Source organism: Suricata suricatta, chromosome 16, assembly GCF_006229205.1.
Source record: "Suricata suricatta isolate VVHF042 chromosome 16, meerkat_22Aug2017_6uvM2_HiC, whole genome shotgun sequence".
NCBI lineage: Eukaryota > Metazoa > Chordata > Mammalia > Carnivora > Herpestidae > Suricata > Suricata suricatta.
In genome coordinates this window covers 48,609,642-48,629,922 of record NC_043715.1, presented here as the reverse complement: position 1 = coordinate 48,629,922, position 20,281 = coordinate 48,609,642, and the positions used below count along the sequence as shown (strand labels likewise).

Sequence of the window (20,281 nt, the reverse complement as noted above, 5' to 3'; positions counted from 1 at the left end):
TTAAGATTTTATTTTTAAGGAATCTCTACACCCAACATTGGGCTCGAATTTACAACCCAGAGATCAAGAGTTGTGTCCTCTACTGACTGAGCCAGCCACATGCCTCTCCCTCTTAGCCAGGGTTTTTTAAAAAAAGTCACCACTTTCTTTTTAATTTAAAAAGTTAAGCACCGTTGGGGCACCTGGGTGGCCCAGTTGGTTACGCGTCTGATTTCAGTTCAGGTTATAATCTCATGGTTCATGAGTTTGAGCCCCATATTGGGCTCGCTGCTGTCAGTGCAAAGCCTGCTTCGGATCCTCTGTCCCCCTCTATCTCTGCCCCTCCCCTGCCCAGGCTCTTTCTCTAAAATAAAGATTTAAAAAAATTAAGCACTGTCAGAAAAGATATTCATAGAAACTTGTAGACTGAAAAAAATAAGTCTTCATTTTTCCTTGATCCCAGAAGTGAACATGATTACCAGTTTCTTTTTTTTTTCAGTTTATTTATTTATTTATTTATTTATTTATTTATTTATTTTTGAGAGACAGAGAGTGACAGTGTGAGCAGGGGAGGATCAGAGAGAGGAAGATACAGAATCTGAAGCAGGTTCCAGGCTCCGAGCTGTCAGCACAGAGCCCGATGCGGGGCTCGAACCCATGAATCGTGAGATCATGACCTGAGCCGAAGCCAACACTTAACTGACTGAGCCACCCAGGCACCCCACGATGATCACTTTCTAATAACCCTTCCCGAAAGGAAGTGGTCATGTGACACTTTGGCCAGTGGCTGAGTGGCGGTCAGGGAGGTCTGACATTAGACCTTAAGAGGCTGAGAGTGTTTCCTTTTGCAAATGACATAGGTGAGAGGAAGGCTTCCCTTGTGTGGCTGCCCCCTGCCCCCACCCCCGCCTCCCCGCCGCCCACACCAATGTTAAAACAGTAAACTGAGGCATGTCACAAAGTTTAGAAGTTTATTTGAGCAAAAATCAGTTTGAACCGGTCAGCATCCAACCCAGCAGATGGAAAGGTGCTGTTCAAAACCAAACACCTTTTGGGGCGCCTGGGTGGCTCAGTCGGTTAGGCAGCGGACTTCGGCTCAGGTCATGATCTCACGGTTCTTGGGTTCGAGCCCCGCGTCAGGCTCTTCCATGCTGACAGCTCAGAGCCTGGAGCCTGCTTCATATTCTGTGTCTCCTTCTTTCTCTGCTCTTCCCCTGCTCACTCTCTGTCTCTCAAAAATATATAAACAAACAAACAAAAAAATCAAAGACCTTTTAGGCAAGAGGGAGCAGGGGAACAAGGAATTTAAACTATGCAAAAAAGTGGGTTGATGACTGCAAGGTTACTTTTCCTTTAGGGGACCACACGGGTCTATCAGGGGGGTGACCTTCCTAGTGATGATCAGGTGACTCCTGATGGACTGGTTTAACATTCCATTTTTAGGAGAGCTGACACTGTCTCAAGTCCCAGTTTGGTGACATGGGGCTTAGCATAAATGACTCCATTTGGGGCCTGTTGTCTTGTTTTTAACAATAAGGGGCAGGTGCCCCCCCCACCAGCTGAGCCCAGCCCAGATCAGCCAACTCTCAACCAAACCCACATCTGTTTTAAAGTGACTGCATTTTGGGGCATCTGGGGGGCTCACTCAGTTGAGCGTCCGACTTGGGCTCAGGTCGTGATCTCATGGTTCATGAGTTCAAGCCCTGCATCAGGCGCTCTGCTGGCAGTGCAGAGCCCACTTCGATTCTCTGTCCCCCCTCTCTCTGCCTCTCCTCTGCTTGTGCTGTCTCTCTCAAAATAAATAAACTTCAAAAAAAGGACAGTCTATTGCTGCATGTGACAATATGAATGAATCTCAACAGACAAAATGTTGAGCAAAAGAAACTCAAGAAAAGAGAATATATCCTATATGATTATATTTACATGAAGTTCAATAACAGGCAATGCTAAACTATAGTTTTATTTTATTTTTTATGTCTTTATTTTGAGAGACAGAGACAGAATGAGTGGGGGAGAGGCAGAGAGAGAGAGAGGAGTCATAGGATCTGAAGACAGGCTCTAGGCTCTAAACTGTCAGCACAGAGCCCAACACGGGGCTCGAACCCATGGACTGTGAGATCATGACCTGAGCCGAAGTCGGACGCTCAACTGACTGAGCCACTAAGGTGCCCCTACACTATGGTTTTAAAAGCCAGGATAGCAGTTCTGTTGGAGAAGAGGGGGGGGGACTCTGATGGTGAGGGGGAATGGGAGAGCTTTTTAGAGGGCTTGATCTTGGTGGTGGTTACTCAGATGTACATATACATAAAAGTTCATCGATTTTAAGACTGGGGTGCTTTGCTGTATATAAGTTATACCTTAATAAAGAAGTAAATTTAAGAGACTCAGATATTAATCAATGTGACCATCCATACACTCTGCATATAACATTTTCAAAGTAAAGAATACATGTTAGACAGTAGACTATAAAAACAACCAAAAAAACAACAACAACAGGAAGAAACAAAGATGCAGCTAAAGCAACACCTAGAGGAAAATGTATAGCCATGCTGATAAAGATGGATTTGGAGGGACTGGAGTAGGACTAGAGGGGAGTCACAAAAGACTATCTTGTTTGCCTGTCTTCCCACCACCACCTCCACCATTAGGGGTTTGATATCCTGTTGATTACACAGATTCTTGGGAACACGAAGGAGTGGACAGGTCCTTCCTTGAGAGAGACAGAGGGAATAAGCTGAGGAGAGGGGCAGAGGTAAAAGAGAGAATCTCAAGCAGGCTCCACACTCAGCATGGAGCCTGACATGGGACTCGATCCCACGACCCTTGGATCACAACCTAAGCAGAAATTAAGAGTCAGAGGCTCAATGGACTGAGGCACCCAGGCGCCCCCTTGTGCCCTTTTTGGAGCCTCAGTGTCCGTCTTCTGTAACACTGAGCTTCGGCATGAAGATGTGGGCCGGGGGAGGGATAAGGAATACAAACTCAGGGACTAACTACCCGGGCCAGTTTGGTTCTGTTATTTCTCAGCTGTGTTACTTTGGACAAGTCACTCGACCTCTCTGGGCACTTCCCTCTTCAGTACACACCTCTTAGAACTATCAGGAAATTAACTGGTAAACACACATACAATGCTTGGGCCCTGAAGCCAGACAGCCAGGCTGATAGAGGGGGCATGGGAAGTAGGTCCAAATTACCAGACCCGGAGGACCCCCAGGAAAGGGACTCTGGGATGACAATACGGTTTTGCCCAGAGTCCTGTAAATTGTCTTCACCAAAGCCTGAATCTACTCTGGGCCACCTTGTGCCAGTCTGATTCCCAGCTCTGCCCCTTTTCAGGCTGGGCAACATTGGGCAAGTCATGTTACCTTTCTGAGATTTATTGTTGGGAGTGTTAAGTGAGATCATGTATGTAAAGCACTCAGCACTGTACTTGACGTACAGGAGTACTCCACGAGACTTAACAGTTCGGGTGGGGGCTGTGGGATGGCCACTCAACATCTGTGCTAGTCTAGCAATGTCCAGTTTTCCTAAGAGAGCACGGTTCTGGGGGTGAGAGAGGTTCCTGGACCCCCCAGCCCAGAGCATGCTCCTTCAACCCTTTCCATGATTTCAGTAAGCACCTGATAATTGGCAGTCAGGCCCTTTCTGCATAAGTTGGGTAGAGTGGTTTCCAATGGACTGATAAGGCTACTCTTGTTTCCTCAGTCAACAAATACTCCTGTAGCCTAAGGGCACTGGGGAGCCATGGCAAGTTCTATGCAGGAGCAGTAGGCAGGTAAAGAGTAGGTGGGAGGGGACCGGCTGGGGCAGGAGATCAGGGAGGAGGTGAGGGCAGAAGGGAAGAACACGAAAGAGGTCTTGAGCTAGGGCAGGAGGAGGGATGGAGAGGCCTTGGAGACTGACGGGCTTTGGGACGTAGGAGGCGGGGACAAATACACCATGGCGGTCTTGGGTCCCCAAGGCCACCTGTTTCTATGAGACTCAAAGAAGATAAAGGAGCAGAGCTCATGACACAAGGTCTGTTCGTTTGAGCCACTCAGCCCAGGTCACGTGACCAAAATGTTGCTGCAAAGGATTCTGGGAAACTGAGTTTCTGACAGTTTTGGCTTCTCTAAAGGAGGCTGTCAGAGGGTGGGAAACTCCCCAAACACAGAAAGCGCTTCTTACGCTGTATGGCCAAAAGGAGGGTCAAATGTCCCCATAAGGGGTTATGAGGGCTCCAGGGGACTGGGCTGGGCTGAATCCTCTGTGTGTGTGTGTGTGTGTGTGTGTGTGTGTGTGTGTGTGATGTGTGTGTGTGTGATGTGTGTGTCCGGATCCTGTCTCTCCCTTGTTCACAGCCCTCAGGGGCTCTCATCCACTCACAGCGTGATGGAAACTCCTCCATGGTCCATCCCTTGAGCCCTTGGGTCTGTTCCTACCCCTCATCTTCCTCCTCCCACTCTCCCTCTGCCCCATCTGCTCCCGCCCTCCAGCCTCTTCCCTGTCTCTCAGATTCTCCAAGCCACTCCCACCTCAGGGCCTTTGCACCTGCTGTTCCCCCTTCCAGATCCTCACAGGGCTGGCTCCCTTCTCTCCCTCAGGTCGCTGCTCAGGTGTCACTTCCCCTGACAGGCCTGACCTGACCTCTGCTGTGCCACCACTGACACCGCTTAGCCTCTGTGATTTTCTGGCAGAGCCCTGTTACGCCTGACATTACAGCACTATTTCCTTTTCGTGCTCACCAAAATGTCACCTCTGTGTGGGCAATGGTTTGGGCTGTTTTCTGCCGTCTCCCCAGTAAGTGCTTAATAGAGAATTGTTGAGGGGCGATGCGCAGCACAGTGGACTAAGCATCTGACTCTTGGTTTCAGCTCAGGTCATGTTCTCATGGTTTGTGGGTTCGAGCCCCATGGCCGGCTCTGTGCTACGGGGGCAGAGACTGCTTCGGATTCTCTCTCTTCCTCTCTCTCTCCCTCCCTCCCCTGCTCTTGGGTGCACTCTCTCTCTCCCCCTCTCAAAATAAATAAATAAACTGACAGCTCGGAGCCTGGAGCCTGCTTCAGATTCTGCATCTCCCTCTCTCTCTGCCCCTTCCCAGCTCACACTGCTCTCTCTCTTTCAAAAATAAATAAACATTACAAAATTAAAAATATATGTTGTTGACATGACAAATACCTCACTGTTGTAGTCGGTTCCTTTTAGTTCTCTGGGCCTCAGTTTCCCTGGCCAGGCAGGAGAACTTTGCCAGTCTGACCTTGGTGGGAAGGGACAGACCAGGGGCTGGGCCCTAAGGAAAAGTTTTCTAGGCACCCCCTCCCCACCGGGAATCTGGGCAAAGGCAGAGAGGGCCCCCTTTCCGTGGGTCAGTCCCCACCCGCCTGGGAAGGAGTGGGGGACAGCTGGGAGGAGGGAGGAGCCCCTGGGGGAAGAAGGACAGTCTCTTCTCTTGTAATCCTGGGCGATCCCTGGACTCTCCCCGCCTGCCCAGCAATCCTGGCGCCCTCCTGGCAGAGGAAGCAGCTACCTCCAGCCTTCCGCTGGCGTCCACAGAACGCGCTCCTCAGCCCTTGAGCTCCGGGTCACAGTCACGGGCCTCACTCCGCCCCGATCTGGAGGTGCGTGAGAACGAGCTGGGGGCGGCGCTCTGCTCTGACCCGGGTGGCTGCCCTTGTAAGGAGGTGACGCCCGGGACACCCGACACTCCTGGTTATAATTAACTCAGACACGTGGCGACCCCACCCCCCACCGACACCTGTCCCCGTGTTCCCCCGCCCCCCGCCCCTGCGCCTGGGGTCTACTTCTGTGCAAAGGCGACAGCAACGCGACCTCTAAAAATAGGCTCCCTTCCAGGCTGGGTCCCTCCCCGTCCCCTCCTCACCAGCGGAAATCTCCCAGCGTCAGCCTGGCGGGCCGCAGGGTGGGGGGGCAAACACCCCCTCCAAACCCGGCCTTGAGTTCCAATCCTCCACTCAGAGGAGCCTCAGTTTCCATCCTACTCAGTCTCAAGGAGGAAAGTGCATCCAAGCAGGGTGACACTGCCCTGCGCTCAGACCTGGGCTTTGGCCAACTGCTCCCCATACTTGGATGAAGACACGCCAGTCTCTGGAAAGCCAGATGCGGGGCCCTCCTGGGGGGCTATTGTAAGGCTTCCCCAGCGCAAGGCTCAGGCCCTGCAGGTCAAGGCCACTCGGGGCTGAGGAGAGGTCTGGGCATAGGAGGGGCTGGCAGCCTAGTGGAGGGCCAGGGGAGGGTGGCTCCTACGTGCCTGGGACGTCCCCTGCCACGGTCCCGTGTCCTGGGCGGGGGGCCAGCTGTCCCTGCCAGCTCGACTCAGCATTTGGTCAGGGAATCAGCCTGATGTGAGGTGGGGGCAGGGGGGTCTGGGCCCAGCCCCTGGGGCGGCCCATACAAGGCCATGGGGCTGGGCGCAAGGCATGCCTGGGTTCAGGGTGGGCACGGTGCCCGGGCAGCGAGGTGAGAGGCCCAACCACCCTCCAGCTCCCTTCCCTGGGGGGCAGCCCCTCCCAGCCAATAGCACAGCCCGGCCCCCCTATATAAGCCCAGGGCTATAGGCCCTTCCTTTGGGTCAGTGTCGCCTCCAAGGATACAGACAGCCCCTTTCCGCACAGCCCAGCCAGGTACCTCTGGGGTGGGAATCAGGGTGGGGTCCAGAATGGGGCCAGCGCTAGCAGCTGATCTGCTCTTGCAAGTGAGCCCCATACCGTCCTCCACACAGGAGGGTCGATGTGTGGGAAGATTGGCCCTGTGTCTGGAAGCCCCCTCCACCTGTGACCCCCCCCCCACCTCCTGCAGGGTCCCGGGTCCAGTGCAGGGTCACAGGGAGGGAGCTCGAGACAAAAGGACTCTCAACAGCTGTCAGCCGAGCCCCTGCAAGGCGCCGCAGGCTGGCCTGTGTTGGTGATGCTTCATCACCAGATGGCGGGGGGCGCGAGCTGTGGGAGGCGTCTGTCTGCCAAGGGGGGGGTCGGCCAGACCCGGCCCCAGGGGGTCTTTGTGTTTGGGAGTCCGCAGGTCCCTGCTGTGTCCCGCAGCCCTGTGACCTCGTGTCTGACTTTCTGTGGTTCCCGCATGGGTGCCTGCACCCGAACTTGGAGGGGTGTGTGTGTGGGTGCGCACGAGGGCTTCTGTTCAGGGTGCGATCTGGGGGTTCCGGAGAGGAGTGTGTGTGGCGTGGGGGCTCCCCCACCTTGCCTCAGTGCCCTCTGCTAACGGTCCCTTGCAGGGTGGGGGTGGGACGCATGGAGGGGGGTTTCTGGGCTGGAAGCCCTGGAGCCCTGAGGCCTGGATGTTTGTCCTCCCAGCCTCCCTGGCCCACCTGTCTCCGGCCTGCTGACTGGGCGCAAGCGGAGCCCCTGGAATGTGTAGGGTGTGGGGGAGGGGCAGCAGCTGGGGGGGAGGAGTGTGCCAGACTCTATAAATAACCCCCAACCCTGGATGGCAGCGGCATTTTGTGAATTCCATCGGCCCCTGGCCTGAGGCCTCAGTTTGGCTCCCCCTGGGCCTGATTTCCTTCCCACCATCCTACCTGCCCCCAACTCCTGGAGCTGGGAGTGAGCTCCACGTCCTGCCACCGAAGAGTCCTTCCTCCTCCCTGGGCCTTACGGATGAAAGTAATAATAACAATAATAGCAGCCTGCCCTCCACTCCACGGGAGGGCATGTGATCGGCTGGCCTCATGACTGAGTCCGTAGAATCCTCTTGGCCACCCCCTGGGTAAGGCTTAGTTCACAAGAGACAGAGGCTCAGAGAGGCTGAGCAACTGGCTTGGGGGTCACACAGCAGGGAAGCGGCACAGGTGGGATTTGAACCCAGCTCTGATGACTCGGGCAGCTGAGCTCTTCTCAACTGAGCCCTGTAGGAGGGCGGCCAGCAGACCGGGGTGGGGACCGCCACCCAGCCTTCTCTTGCCCCTCATCCCTTGCCTGAGCACCAGGAACCTCCATAGACAGGATGTCCCTTCTCTGCTCACACACTCATTCTCTGCAACACCCTTCACCCACCTTCTCCCCAGCTCCTCACGCAGACCTTTAAAATAATGACAACAGGTGTGCCTGGGGGGCTTGGTCGGTTAAGCGTCCTACCTCAGCTCAGGTCATGATCCTGTGGTCCGTGCGTTCGAGCCCTGTGGCGGGCTCTGTGCTGACAGCTCAGAATCTGCAGCCTGTTTTGGATTCTGTGTCTCCCTCTCTCTCTGCCCCTCCCCTGCTCGCACGCTGTCTCTCTCTCAAAAATAAATAAATATTAAAAAATTAAAGAAAAATAATAACAATAATTAAAATAATAGCTCAGCAAAATAATGCTTATTGTGTGGCAGGGCTATTCCAAGGGCTTTATATTCTTCCACTCCTTTCGTGCTCCCAACAGCCCCATGGGATCAGTGCTATCGTGATCCCCATTCTACACATGAGTCATCTGGAAAGCTCAGAGACGTTAAGCAAGGTGCCCAAGGTCACACAGCTCATTGTCAGGGGCAGACCTGGAATTTAAACCCGGGCTATCTATTTCCAGAAACTGCCCTTTTATCCACGCCAGTATTAGTACTCCATCCCAAGGCTCACCGCTTCCTTTTCCAGCTGGGGAAACTGTCCCTAGCAAGGTCGTTAGTCCAGGGTCACCTGTCAGGCTGTGGCCCAGCTGGGATCTTAACCATGGAGTCCTGGGGCGCCTGGCTGGCTGAGTCAGTTAAGCATTGGCTTTGGCTCAGGTCATGATCTCACGGTTCGTGCGTTTGAGCCCCATGTTGGGTTCTGTGCTGACAGCTAGCTCAGAGCCTGGAGCCTCTCTTCAGATTCTGTGTCTCCCTCTCTCTCTGACCCTCCCCTGCTTGCACTGTCTCTCTCTTTCTCTCAAAAATAAATAAAAAAACATCAAACAAAATTTTAACCATGGAGTCCGATGCATCCCGTCAAGACGCAGGGGCTCAGGGAGGGCGCCTTCTCGTTCCCAGTTGCACAGCACATGAATCAGGACTGGCCGTCGGCCTGTCTGACCCGCGGGCCTTGCTCTGTCCCCTGCTGTCTCTGTTGGATGCAAGCTAACCTTCTCCCACCTCCCCTGCCCACCAGGCCCCCCCACGCCGCCACCATGCCGTTCGGAAACACCCACAACAAGTTCAAGCTGAACTACAAGCCTGAGGAGGAGTACCCGGACCTCAGCAAGCACAACAACCACATGGCCAAGGTGCTGACCCCTGAGCTCTACAAGAAGCTTCGGGACAAGGAGACTCCCTCTGGCTTCACTCTGGACGACGTCATCCAGACCGGTGTGGACAACCCAGGTAAGCCTCCTTGGTGGAGCCAGGACGGGGCGGGGGTGGGGCCTCGATCCATTGCCCTTGGGCCTCAGTTTTCCCGTCTGTAAGATGGGAACCATACTTAAGGGGCTGTTAGGAGGAATAAATGAGTCTCCCTGTGTGAAGGGCTTGGGACAGGACCTGGCACATGGCCAACCACTCAAAAATGATCATGAGTAGAGTGTGAGGAGGTTGTTTGATCTCCCCGGGCCTCAGTTTCCTCATCTGAAAAATGGGCACCCGTGTTGTGGAAACACAGGAGTCGGCGCACGCACAGTGCTTAGAGCAGCGCCTGACACAGGCGGGCACTCGGGATCTGACGGGGATGTCATTGGTGCTGTGGTTCTTTCTCCGAGGACATCCTGCAAGGCTCAGCGGCACCCAGCCTCCAACTCACTGTGCGGTTGGGGTGGGGAGCGCCCCTTTCCCCAGGCCCCTGTTTCCCCATCTGGGAATAGGAGGGGTTGTCAAGTCCCTCATTATCTGTGGGAGCCAAGAGTCTAGCAAACTTCTGAAAATTTTTAGGTGAAGGGAGAGTCTGTGATCCGGGGACTCGGAAGTGGTAATATGTTTAGTACCTTGTAACTGGCCCCCGAGACTTTCCGTTCTCCGTTGCCCTGCCCCCAGCAGCTTCCCGTCACCCCAGAGGCCGCCTACACCCCTCCCAGCCTTCCCGCCCCGCATCGGCCTCTGCAGTTTGGACGCACACACACTCATACACGCCGTCTACACTGGATCCAGGAGCCTGGGCCTTCTGGCTGGGGACGGGCCACTCTGACCTCACCCTGAACCCCCAGGTCACCCCTTCATCATGACTGTGGGCTGTGTGGCCGGTGACGAGGAGTCCTACCAGGTTTTCAAGGATCTCTTCGACCCCATCATCCAGGACCGCCATGGGGGCTACAAGCCCACCGACAAGCACAAGACTGATCTCAACCATGAGAACCTCAAGGTCAGCCACCCCCACCCCCCCCACACACACACTGGAAGGGAGGGAGGGAGAGAGACAGAGGGACAGAGAGGCACAGAAGATGGACCAGGAGGCTGAGGTCACAGGGAGAAGAGAGCCAGGCAGGGAGATGAAGAGAAACAGGAAGTGGGGGACAAAGATGAGGAAGGGGATGCTTGGAGAAAAGAAACAGGGACACACTTGCTGGGGAAGGGGTGGCCTGGGGGTGCCCAGCCCTGAGCGCCCTCCTGCCCTCCAGGGTGGAGACGACCTGGATCCCAACTACGTACTCAGCAGCCGCGTCCGCACGGGCCGCAGCATCAAGGGCTACACGCTGCCTCCCCACTGCTCCCGGGGCGAGCGCCGGGCCGTGGAGAAACTCTCCGTGGAAGGTAAGAACCCCCACCCTGAAACAAGGGTGCATCACCGAATGACTGGGGGGTGCTCCCTTAGAAAGGAGGAGACCTGATTGACAAGAAAAAAGTCTGAAGAATTCTAGGCTGGTGGAGCAGCAAGTGCAAAGGCCCTGAGGTGGGCAAGCATGCTGGAGGAATACCTAGGAGACCAGTTTGGTTAGGGCTGACTGGATGAGGGACCTCGATGTGGGGGTCAGAGGAGTGTGGGGGGCCTTGTGTGCCCTCGGAAGGGCTCTGGCTTTGATCCTGAGGGAGACAGAAGCCACGGAGTCCTCTGGCTGCTGGGTGGGGAACAGACTGTGGGCAAAGGTAGGAGCAGGGACTGGGAGGGGAAACCATGATGGTTCAGGCGAGGGTAAGAGACAGGCAACGGGATGGGGAGAGAGAGCAGGAACGTTTGGGAGGTAGAATCATCAGGGTAGGGAGGTATAGTGTTCTGGTAAATGTTGCACAACAAGCTCTCAAAAGAAAAAAAGCAAAAGCCCTCATCTCCAGCGAGTGCTGCTCCTACAGTATAAATTCTCCTACCGTGGCCAATTCTGAGCTGTTGAGTGTGGCGTCCTAGAGAGACGGGAAGAGATGGGCGGTAATGTGTTTACGTAGTATTCCCACCTTACAGATACAGATGAAAACAACTCCAAGAGGGGCGCCTGGTGGCTCAGTCGGTTAAGCATCCGACCTCGGCTCAGGTCATGATCTCTCGGTTTGTGGGTTCGAGCCCCGCGTCGGGCTCTGTGCTGAAAGCTCAGAGCCTGGAGCCTGCCTCAGATTCTGTGTCTCCCTCTCTCTCTGACCCTCCCCTGCTCATGCTCTGTCTCTCTCTCAAAAATATATAAACATTAAAAGAAAAAAAAGAACTTCAAGAACATATATGATAAAAATGTAGTAGGCAGTGTCTGGGTGGCTCAGTCGATTGAGTTTCAGCTCAGGTCACAGTCCCTGGGTTGTGGGATCGAGCCCCATGTCAGGCTCCATACTGAGCATGGAGCCTGCTTGAGATTCATATTCTCTCTCTCTCTCTCTCTCTCCCTCTGCCCCTCTCCCCTGCTCAAGCCCCCTCTCTCTAAAATTAAAAAAAAGTATAAAATAATTAGGATGCGATACTTTTGAATATTTATTACCTATGTTTTAAATCTATTTAAGGGGCGCATGAGGTCTCAGTTGGTTGAGTGTCCGACTTCTGCTCAGGTCATGATCTCATGGTCCATGAGTTCAAGCCCCACACGGGGCTTTGTGCTGACAGCTCAGAGCCTGGAGCCTGCTTCGGATTCTCTGCCTTCCTCTCTCTCTGCCCTTCCCCCACTTGTGCTCTGTCTCTCAAGAGTAAACAGACATTAAAACATTTAAATATAGTATACTTAATTGTAGTTTATATAAATTATTATAAGTTTATTTAGTTATTTTGAGAGAGACTGAGACCACATAAGTGGGGGAGGGGCAGAGAGAGCGGGAGGCAGAGAATGCCAGGCAGGCCCTTCTGCGCAGAGCCTGATGCAGGGCTCAAACCCACAAACCGTGAGGGCATGACCTGCGCCAGAATTGGCCACTTAACTGACTGAGCCACTAGGTGCCCCTATATAAGTTATTTATTTATTATTTATTTTTTTAACATTTATTCATTCATTCATTCATATCTTTGAGAAAGAGATAGAGTGCAAGTGGGGGAGGGGCAGAGAGAGAGGGAGGCACAGAATCCCAAGCAGGCTCCAGGCTCTGAGCTGTCAGCACAGAGCCCGATGCGGGGCTCGAACCCACGAGCGGTGAAATCATGAGCTGAAGTCGGACACTTAACCGACTGGGCCACCCGGGCGCCCTTATAAGTATTTTTTAACAATAGAATCTAAAAAAAACTCAAAAAACCCCAAAAAAACAAAAAACAAAAAGAAAAACAATAGAATCTAGTAAGTATATAGCATGGGATGTGTAACATTATATAAAACTGTAAAAAATGTATGTAATATGCCCACATTATAGAAATATACGTTATGCACATATGCATAATATACATTCATTCTATATGTGAATGTACACAAATACTATGTATGGTATATTATAATAATTGTTACTGATGGCTCCCCAAACTCCTAAGATTTTGATCATCTGGCTGGCTGGCCAGCTGCAGGGGCCCCTGGACGCCGCTGCTCACAGGCAGATGGATGTGAGGGTCCAGGAAAGGGAGAGGCCGTGTTTCCGGGCCGAGTGCGAGCCGCGGCTGTTCCCGGAGCCTGGGCAGGCAGGGGAGGAGCATGCTCTGGGGAGAGGTCCCGAATGTGGGTTTCGTCCTAGTGTGCGGGCATTGTTAGGGCTGGACCGAGCCCCAGGCTTGTCAGTGTGGGCACCGCGGGCCTCCACATGCAGGTCGCGGTGGCGCAGGCTGCTGAGCCTTCCCTCGTGTGGCCCCTCAGCCCTCAACAGCCTGACAGGCGAGTTCAAGGGCAAGTACTACCCTCTGAAGAGCATGACGGAGCAGGAGCAGCAGCAGCTCATCGATGACCACTTCCTGTTCGACAAGCCCGTGTCCCCACTGCTGCTGGCCTCAGGCATGGCCCGGGACTGGCCCGACGCCCGCGGCATCTGGTGAGGCCCCCTCCCCCAGCCTCCTCCAGTCCCCCCAGTCCCCGACCAAAGCCAACACCATAAAAACAAGGACGTTTCCAGGCACCCCAGAAAATGATCTCGCCGTCCACCCCTGCTACTTTGTGGACTGTGCGTCACATTTTAGGAAACGTGGACCAGAGAAGGGGCAGGCAGGGACTTAGACTTAAACCAGACTCCCTGGGTTCGAACCCCAACACTGCCATTTACTAGGTAGTGACCTCAGGCACATGATGTAACATTTCTGTGCCCCAGTTTCTCTATCTGTAGAATGGAGGTAGAGTAATTCATAGCTGTGGGGTTCTTGTGAGGGTTAAATGGGAGAATTTATGTGAAGTACTGAAAACAGTGTCTTATAGGGGCACCTGGGTGGCTCAGTCAGTTGGGCATCCAACTTTTGATTTTGGCCCAAGTCATGATCCTAGGGTGGGTGGTAGGACCAAGCCCCATGTGGGGCTCCACAGTGAGCGTGGAGCCTGCTTAAGATTCTCTCTCTCCCTCTGCCACTCTCCCCTGCTCTTTCTCTCTCTAAAAAAACCCCAAACAACAGTGTCTGATATATAGCAAGTGACCAACATCTTGGCTATTAGGTTTATCTTTTATTGTTGCTAGTTACATTTCTGTGAATCTTTGAATCCCTGATTCTGATAATCAAAGATTTTCTAAGGTTTCAAAAGCCTAGCTTTCAGATGATCTGGAGAGTGTTTGAGTCCTAAGACATACCCATTTTAAATAGTTTTAGGTTCTAACATTCCACTAGTTCCAGATTCTGTGATTCCATGGCAGCAGACATTTCCAGATCTCAGCGTTTTATCTGAGATGCCACAAGTTGATAGGAAGACTGGTCCTGAGACCAGATGTAGGATTTCCAAGATTTATCAATTCTTATTTCCCGCTTTTGTTTTTCAAAGGTTCTAACGGTCTGTAATTTAATGCTGTTCAAAGACTTAAGACCCCAAAAGTCTTTGACCCTATTGCTGGCGATTTCTCAGATTCTGTGACATTAGGGTCCACAGGCGTCGGGTTCTGCGATTTTGAGGAGCCAGTGCCACCACCTCAAATCCCTCAGGCCCTTTGCCCCCTTGCGTTGGGTACTTTTGGGAGAGGGCGGGAATGGGGTGGCCGCGTGGGGCTGATTCCTTGGCCTCTTCCTGCACCCCACCCTAGGCACAATGACAACAAGAGCTTCCTGGTGTGGGTGAACGAAGAGGACCACCTCCGAGTCATCTCCATGGAGAAGGGGGGCAACATGAAGGAGGTTTTCCGCCGCTTCTGCGTGGGGCTGCAGAAGGTGGGTAGCTTGCCCCTCGCGGCCGACGTCTAACTCTCGCTGCACGCCCTACCCGCTTTCCAGGACAACGACCCGCGCGGGAACCGGGCTCAGCCGCCCCGAGGCAGGCTCCACCCATGTCCAAGCCCCACCCAGCACCTAAACCCCGCCCCCGAGAAGGCTCCGCCCCACACCAAGCCCCGCCCTAAGAGGCCCGCCCCGTCTAGTGCCCAAGCCCCGCCCCTAAGAGACCGGCTCCACCCTAAGCACAAGCCCCGCCCCTAACAACTCGGCACCCAAGCGCTCTCAAGCCCAGCCCCCTTAGCAACTACCTCAACCAGCGTCGTCGGAGCACCCCCCCTTCGGAAGTTCATTCCTCGCGGTTTTCCAGTCACGCCTCCTCGGAATCCCACCCGCTGGCGCTGACCCCTGATCCTCTCCCCTTACCTCAGATTGAGGAGATCTTCAAGAAAGCCGGCCACCCCTTCATGTGGAACGAGCACTTGGGCTACGTGCTCACCTGCCCATCCAACCTGGGCACCGGGCTGCGTGGAGGCGTGCATGTCAAGCTGGCGCACCTGAGCAAGCACCCCAAGTTCGAGGAGATCCTCACCCGTCTGCGCCTGCAGAAGCGGGGCACAGGTGCGGCTCGGCATCCATTAGCGCGCCTCGGCGTCGGGGGCGGGCCCTTGGAGGCGGCGGAAGGGGAGGCGGGGCATCCAGGCGAGGTGGGGTGGACGAGGGCTACCCCTCTGTGAGCCTCAGTTTCCTCCTCTGCAAATGGGCATCAGCACGCCTTATCACATAGGAATCGATATGATATCATGGGTATATACTATGCCCCGTGTATATCCTGTGTTCCCTGGGAACGTCGGCTTACCATCTATAAAGGAAAAGATGGCCAGGATTCAACCCCGGGCATCCTGGCTTCAGAACTCACTTTTAGCCATCAGGCTATATTTTCATGTTGGATGGTCAAGGGGGAAGTACCTAAGTTAGCCACAGACGTTGGGCCCCTGAATAGACATTTAGGAGCCTCTGAATGCACGTAACCTGTCACACAGTAGGCGCTAAGTACATGCGGCCGCCTCTGTTGGCACCGGGGCAGCAGCCTGGGGCCCGCTCCTGCATCTCTGCTCCCTCCTAATGCACCTGCTTTCCGCTCCTGCAGGTGGTGTGGACACAGCTGCCGTGGGCTCAGTGTTCGACGTGTCCAACGCCGATCGGCTGGGCTCATCCGAAGTGGAACAGGTGCAGCTGGTGGTGGATGGTGTGAAGCTCATGGTGGAGATGGAGAAGAAACTGGAAAAGGGCCAGTCCATCGACGACATGATCCCCGCCCAGAAATAGGCGTCCGGCCCACCCGCCGCCGACTGCTGGAGCCCCAGCCAAAGGGAGGGCTCGGACCACCGGAGGCCCGCCCCTACCCACCCCCTCACCACCCCGCCAGAGCCCCACCTATAAGGGTTCGGTCAACTGGGGGGTCTAGCCACCCTTCTCGGAATTCCATTTCCAACGAGAGTTCCAGCCAATGGGCTTCATCCTCTGAGTTCTGGCCAACGAAGAACCTCCCTCGCACCCTCCTCTCCTTTCCCCAGAGCTCCGCCCACCACCAGGAGTTCTGGCTAATGGGGAGCTCTCCGACACACATGGAGCTCATGCTTTTTCTACACTCAAAGCAACAAATAAAAGCAATGGTGGCCTTAGCTTTCGTGCGAGAGTAATTGAACAAGAGGAGGACGGACTCTTCCAATTGACCGCTGTGTGGCTTGCCCTCCCTAGTCATGTTTTACCGTCTAGTCCAAAACTATGAGGAGTCTGAGACCCAGGGAGGTGCGGCCCCTTCCCAACCTCACGCGCAGATCTCAAACACAGGATCCACGAGAGAGAGAAACGGAAGCCAAACAAAAGGTCTGAGACGTGAATTTGGCCCACGGGCCTCCAGTTTGAGACCTATCATGCATCTCATCACATAGACCTCATTATACTTTTCACCGGCTTCCTTCTGCGTGCCCTCCCCTCATCCCCCCATAGCTGCTACTAGACCTTTAAACTTCCCTTTCTTTGCTCAAAAACCTGCCATCGCTCCCCACATGTCCTAGAATGCACTATTAGTTGCGATTCTTCAAACTGAAATGCGCACCATTCACTGAAGGCTCATCATTCCAGGTTTCCCCCCATGATTCCTCTACACACCCTGCAATTCCCACCTTAATGCCTTCGCCCATGTGCTCGTTCCCCCCCCAGACTGGGGCCTGGCTCACAGCATCCCCATGAAGTCTTCAGGGTTCCGCCCCTGGGAGAGCTTGGTCCCAGGAAGGAGGGTCGGATGCAGTGGGAGGGGCAGGGAATGGAAGTCAAGGAGCGTCTGAATATATATTGGGTGTTGGCCAGGTCAATCACCTCTGCTCGACCCAATAGGCTGGGGTCTCCACTTGCAAGGTCAGAGCGGTGGCCTCAAAAAGAGACAAAGCTTTCAGAAGGAAAAGTGAGGCAGAGTAAGTGGTATACAGGACCCTCAGGGCCCTGGAGGAGGGACTTTTTCAAATCTGAAGTCACACAGGTAAAGGGCCCCTTAGAGATCAAGAAATGTACTTTTACAGAGGGAAAACTGAGGCCAGAGGATGTCCCCAAGAGTTCTCATAGAAATTACTGAAGCAGGAAGGTTAGAAGAGAAAGGACCTGTCAGATGTCAGGATGTCCTGTACAACACTGTCCTCAAATAAAGATCCCATCACTAACCCCAGCTCCGTCCTCTACCTCCGCCCGCCTGTGCCCAGGCCACACAGACCACACACATTCCAAGGGGTCCGAGTGAGCCAAATCTGCAGTCCGGGTGCCCGTCAAAGACCGCACCTGACCTGCCCATCTTGCCTCAGAAGTCTCAAATCCGGCCCTTGTCTCCCCACCTTCGGTCCCACTCCCATCTCCTCCCTAATCTCCTGACCTGTGTTCTTACCTTCTTTCACAGCATAAACCTGTCCCCTGCCTCTCCCTTGCTCACAACCTTGCCATGGCTCCCCAGTGCTCTTGGAAGAAAGCCTGAACCCCTCTCCAGGACCTCCGGGGCCCTGCCAACATCTCCAGCCTCATGCCTCCAAATGACTCTACTCTCTGCCAACTATATGCTGGCTGTGCTCTCTCCTGCCCTTCAGCCCTGGTACACCCTGTTCCCTCCACCCACAATACCAGCCCCCTACCTGCATGTCCAGCTAGCTGCTCCTCCTCTAGGGAGCCCTCCCTGGCTACAACAGGCACCCCCTTGGCCTTCCCCAGCCTCTGCCCTACCCCGCCCCCCAACCCTGGGGATGCTGCTGCCTCCTCCACTAGACTGAGCCTGCAGAGGGCAGGGCTGGGGCTGTCTTGGTCACCACTATGTCCCCAGCACAGGGTTGGCCACACGGGAAGCCCTCAGGGATTGAGATTGCCAGACAGGGTTGGTCGGTTCCCCAGCCACCCCCCACCCCAACTCAACAGAGGCACCTTGCAGCAGATCCCTGTTCTGGCCTCACTGGTAAGGCAGGAATGAGGTTCTGCCCCAGACCCCAAATGTTTCAACATTGACCACTCAAGTCTCTACCATCCCTCCTTTCTCATTGAATTTCCTATCAGCCCCATGGAGAATGCAAGACAAGGGCTGACTGTACCACGCTCCAAGTGGGCAACTGAACCGGTAAAACAGATACTACACTTGATCTTAGCCAAAAGGCGGAGAAGCGATCCAAGTGGGCAATTGAGGCATAGTAAACGAAACCTCTTCCCTACATACAATCCTCCATGGCTCCCCATTGCCCTTGGATGAAAGCCCATCTTGCTTGCTTTGGGCCACGAGACCCTGTGTGAACAAACCCCTCCCCCCCACCCCCAGACCTACAGCTTAACTCTACTGAACTTCCATTTCCTCCCTCTGGCTAAGGACACCCAGACTTTCCTCTGGGAACCCCTCTTAAGTCCAGCTCTAGATAGTCACCAGGACTCCCCGGAGCAACAGTGGCTGGTTTGGGGCGGTCACATGATTTCTCTGGGCCCATTAGAGCCTGTCTTGGGATTTTTGACAAAAGTAGGCAACGAGGAACTGCCACTGTGGAAACTAGGCAAAGGGACGAGAGGTCGGAATTGCTGGGTGAAACCACTAACCTCACGCTGAGAAAAGCGGAGAAAAGCAGGCCTGCTGCCTGGATTCAGCTGTACCTGAAGTCACGCACCCCCAGACAATTAAGGAACATAAGCAAACAATCTTTTTGCTTATGTGTAGATGGATTATTAGTCCTAACACAGCATTTCTCTTGTTAATTCTCCCCCACCCCCCACATAGCAGCCACACCAAAATTACCCGAAGTTCCCGGAAGGTTTATCATGCTCTACTAGAAACAGGCTTTTTTGCCTTGTCCTTCAAAGCCCAACTCCGGCATCATTTCTTCCCTGGAGTGGCTTCGCGGACTCCTCTCACGTTCTCTTCTGGGCTCCCCAAAGCAGTGGTTTCTCTAGTGTTCGTGTCGGAACCCACGTCCCCCACGGACAGGGGCTCCTGGGGTCTCCGTGTCCAGCACCGGGCCTGGCGCGGAGTAGGCACAGGTCAATGACTGTTTATTGAATAAATGTACTACTAGAGTTAAGAAGTGGCTTAGAGTCCGGGATAACATGTGGGTGGGCATGTGAGTGGATGAATGGGGGACCCATATAGGAACCGGGGCCTCCTGGATGAGGCTGAGTTCTGTCCTGCCCTCTTCCACAATCATCCTTGACCCTCACCCCCCCCCCACGACTCCCATTCTGCAGATGAGAAAACCGAGGCTCAGAGAGGAGGAACCACTTGGCCCAAAGTCACCCACCTCCTCCTCTCAGCCGCAGGTGAGGGCAGGGAAGGAAAAGCCCGGGGTCAGCGTGGGGGAGGGGGGACTCTCCTAAGTTTATTGGGCGACAGGCTATGGGTGAGGGAGCTGACAGGAGGAGGGTGGGGGTGTAATAACTTAAAAACCGGCAGCTCCTCAAGAGGTCTCTGCAGAGAGGAGGGTGTGGGGGGGTATTTACAAGGATTTGTACAAAGTGCCCCGCGCCAGCCTGGGGCAGGAAGGGGGTGTGGTTCGAGCATCAGGGGAGGGCAGGGGAGGGGAAGGAATCTGCCTCTCTGACCCCCACTCCCAGCCCCCCACCCCCCTTCTACAGTCTTTAGGCTCAGCAGCCCTTCCGGTCCCCAGCCCAAGGCTGAATTCTTGAGCAGTTGGGGGAAAGGGGGCGGGGATGGAAGGTTCCTCGGTTTCCCTTTCTGCCCCTGCCCTGTCCCCAGAGTCTCCTCAGGTGCCCCACGGCAGGGTGAGGGGGGGTGGGCAGGACCGGCTGGAGGCTCCGGGAAGGTGCCAGCTCCCCCTGCTAAGCCCCCTCACTTTTCTCTCCTGCCCAGCGGCCCCGGCCAACAGTGAAGGGGACACTCTGTCCCCACGTCGGATTCACGGGAGCTGAGGTGATGACAGACGGCGACGCCCCTCCCTGCCCCCCTTTCCCTGCTGTAGAGGTGAAGGGCACGAGGGAGAGGACGAAGAGGGGACTCGGCCCGTGGCGGCTCAGAGCTCGAGGTCGTTGGAGATGCGGGTGACGAGGGTGCGGAAGGCCAGGGCGGTGCCCGCCACGCGGCGGAAGAGGACCCCCCGCAGGCCCGGCCGGGGCAGCTGGCAGACCTCCACTTCGAAGTGGGACAGGGGCTCGGGCCCGCCCGCACCCCCGTGCAGGCAGGCCAGCAGGAACGGCTGTGGCTGGCGGCAGCGGCAGCGGGCGGCCGC

At 54.8% G+C, this 20,281-nt stretch overlaps 2 protein-coding genes, 1 long non-coding RNA gene and 1 pseudogene across 6 annotated transcripts in view; 1 reads left to right on the top strand and 3 right to left on the bottom strand.

The window, feature by feature from the left end:
* Positions 1-1,166: 1,166 nt before the first annotated feature.
* On the bottom strand, positions 1,167-6,138 carry LOC115280970. 3 transcript variants are annotated; one of them, XR_003904011.1, is made up of 4 exons: positions 5,840-6,138; positions 5,486-5,570; positions 5,137-5,215; positions 1,167-1,204 (listed from the first exon to the last, which is right to left on the bottom strand). It is a non-coding gene; the product is annotated as an uncharacterized LOC115280970 (long non-coding RNA). The 3 variants fall into 3 exon arrangements; XR_003904009.1 differs by lacking the exon at positions 5,840-6,138 and having other exon boundaries at positions 5,486-5,623; XR_003904010.1 differs by lacking the exon at positions 5,840-6,138 and having other exon boundaries at positions 1,172-1,210; positions 5,486-5,623.
* Positions 6,139-6,503: 365 nt separating this feature from the next.
* CKM (creatine kinase, M-type) lies at positions 6,504-16,210 on the top strand. The gene is made up of 8 exons (XM_029926156.1): positions 6,504-6,599; positions 9,048-9,259; positions 10,072-10,226; positions 10,483-10,615; positions 13,045-13,216; positions 14,402-14,525; positions 14,957-15,146; positions 15,676-16,210. Exons 2-8 carry the CDS (start codon positions 9,067-9,069, stop codon positions 15,852-15,854), a joined length of 1,146 nt encoding a protein of 381 aa, XP_029782016.1. The 5' UTR covers positions 6,504-6,599; positions 9,048-9,066; the 3' UTR covers positions 15,855-16,210.
* A 1,893-nt stretch (positions 16,211-18,103) lies between these two features.
* LOC115281352 lies at positions 18,104-18,225 on the bottom strand (annotated as a pseudogene).
* Positions 18,226-19,070: 845 nt separating this feature from the next.
* Positions 19,071-20,281, bottom strand: part of MARK4 (microtubule affinity regulating kinase 4) — a 31,551-nt gene continuing 30,340 nt past the window's right edge. Inside the window, exon 18 of one of the 2 annotated variants that reach the window (XM_029925221.1) lies at positions 19,071-20,220. In XM_029925221.1, the coding sequence (XP_029781081.1) occupies positions 20,066-20,220 (155 nt within the window). In that variant the 3' untranslated portion in view covers positions 19,071-20,065. Of the gene's footprint in view, positions 20,249-20,281 lie in introns of both variants that reach the window. The other variant, XM_029925223.1, reaches the window with a different exon arrangement.

Excerpts from the sequence above, each read along its gene's own strand:
- CKM (XM_029926156.1), top strand. The coding sequence starts at position 9,067 with ATGCCGTTCGGAAACACCCACAACAAGTTCAAGCTGAACTACAAGCCT. Across the intron at positions 14,526-14,956 it reads TCTGCGTGGGGCTGCAGAAG|ATTGAGGAGATCTTCAAGAA; the intron begins GTGGGTAGCTTG and ends CCCTTACCTCAG. Across the intron at positions 15,147-15,675 it reads CCTGCAGAAGCGGGGCACAG|GTGGTGTGGACACAGCTGCC; the intron begins GTGCGGCTCGGC and ends CCGCTCCTGCAG.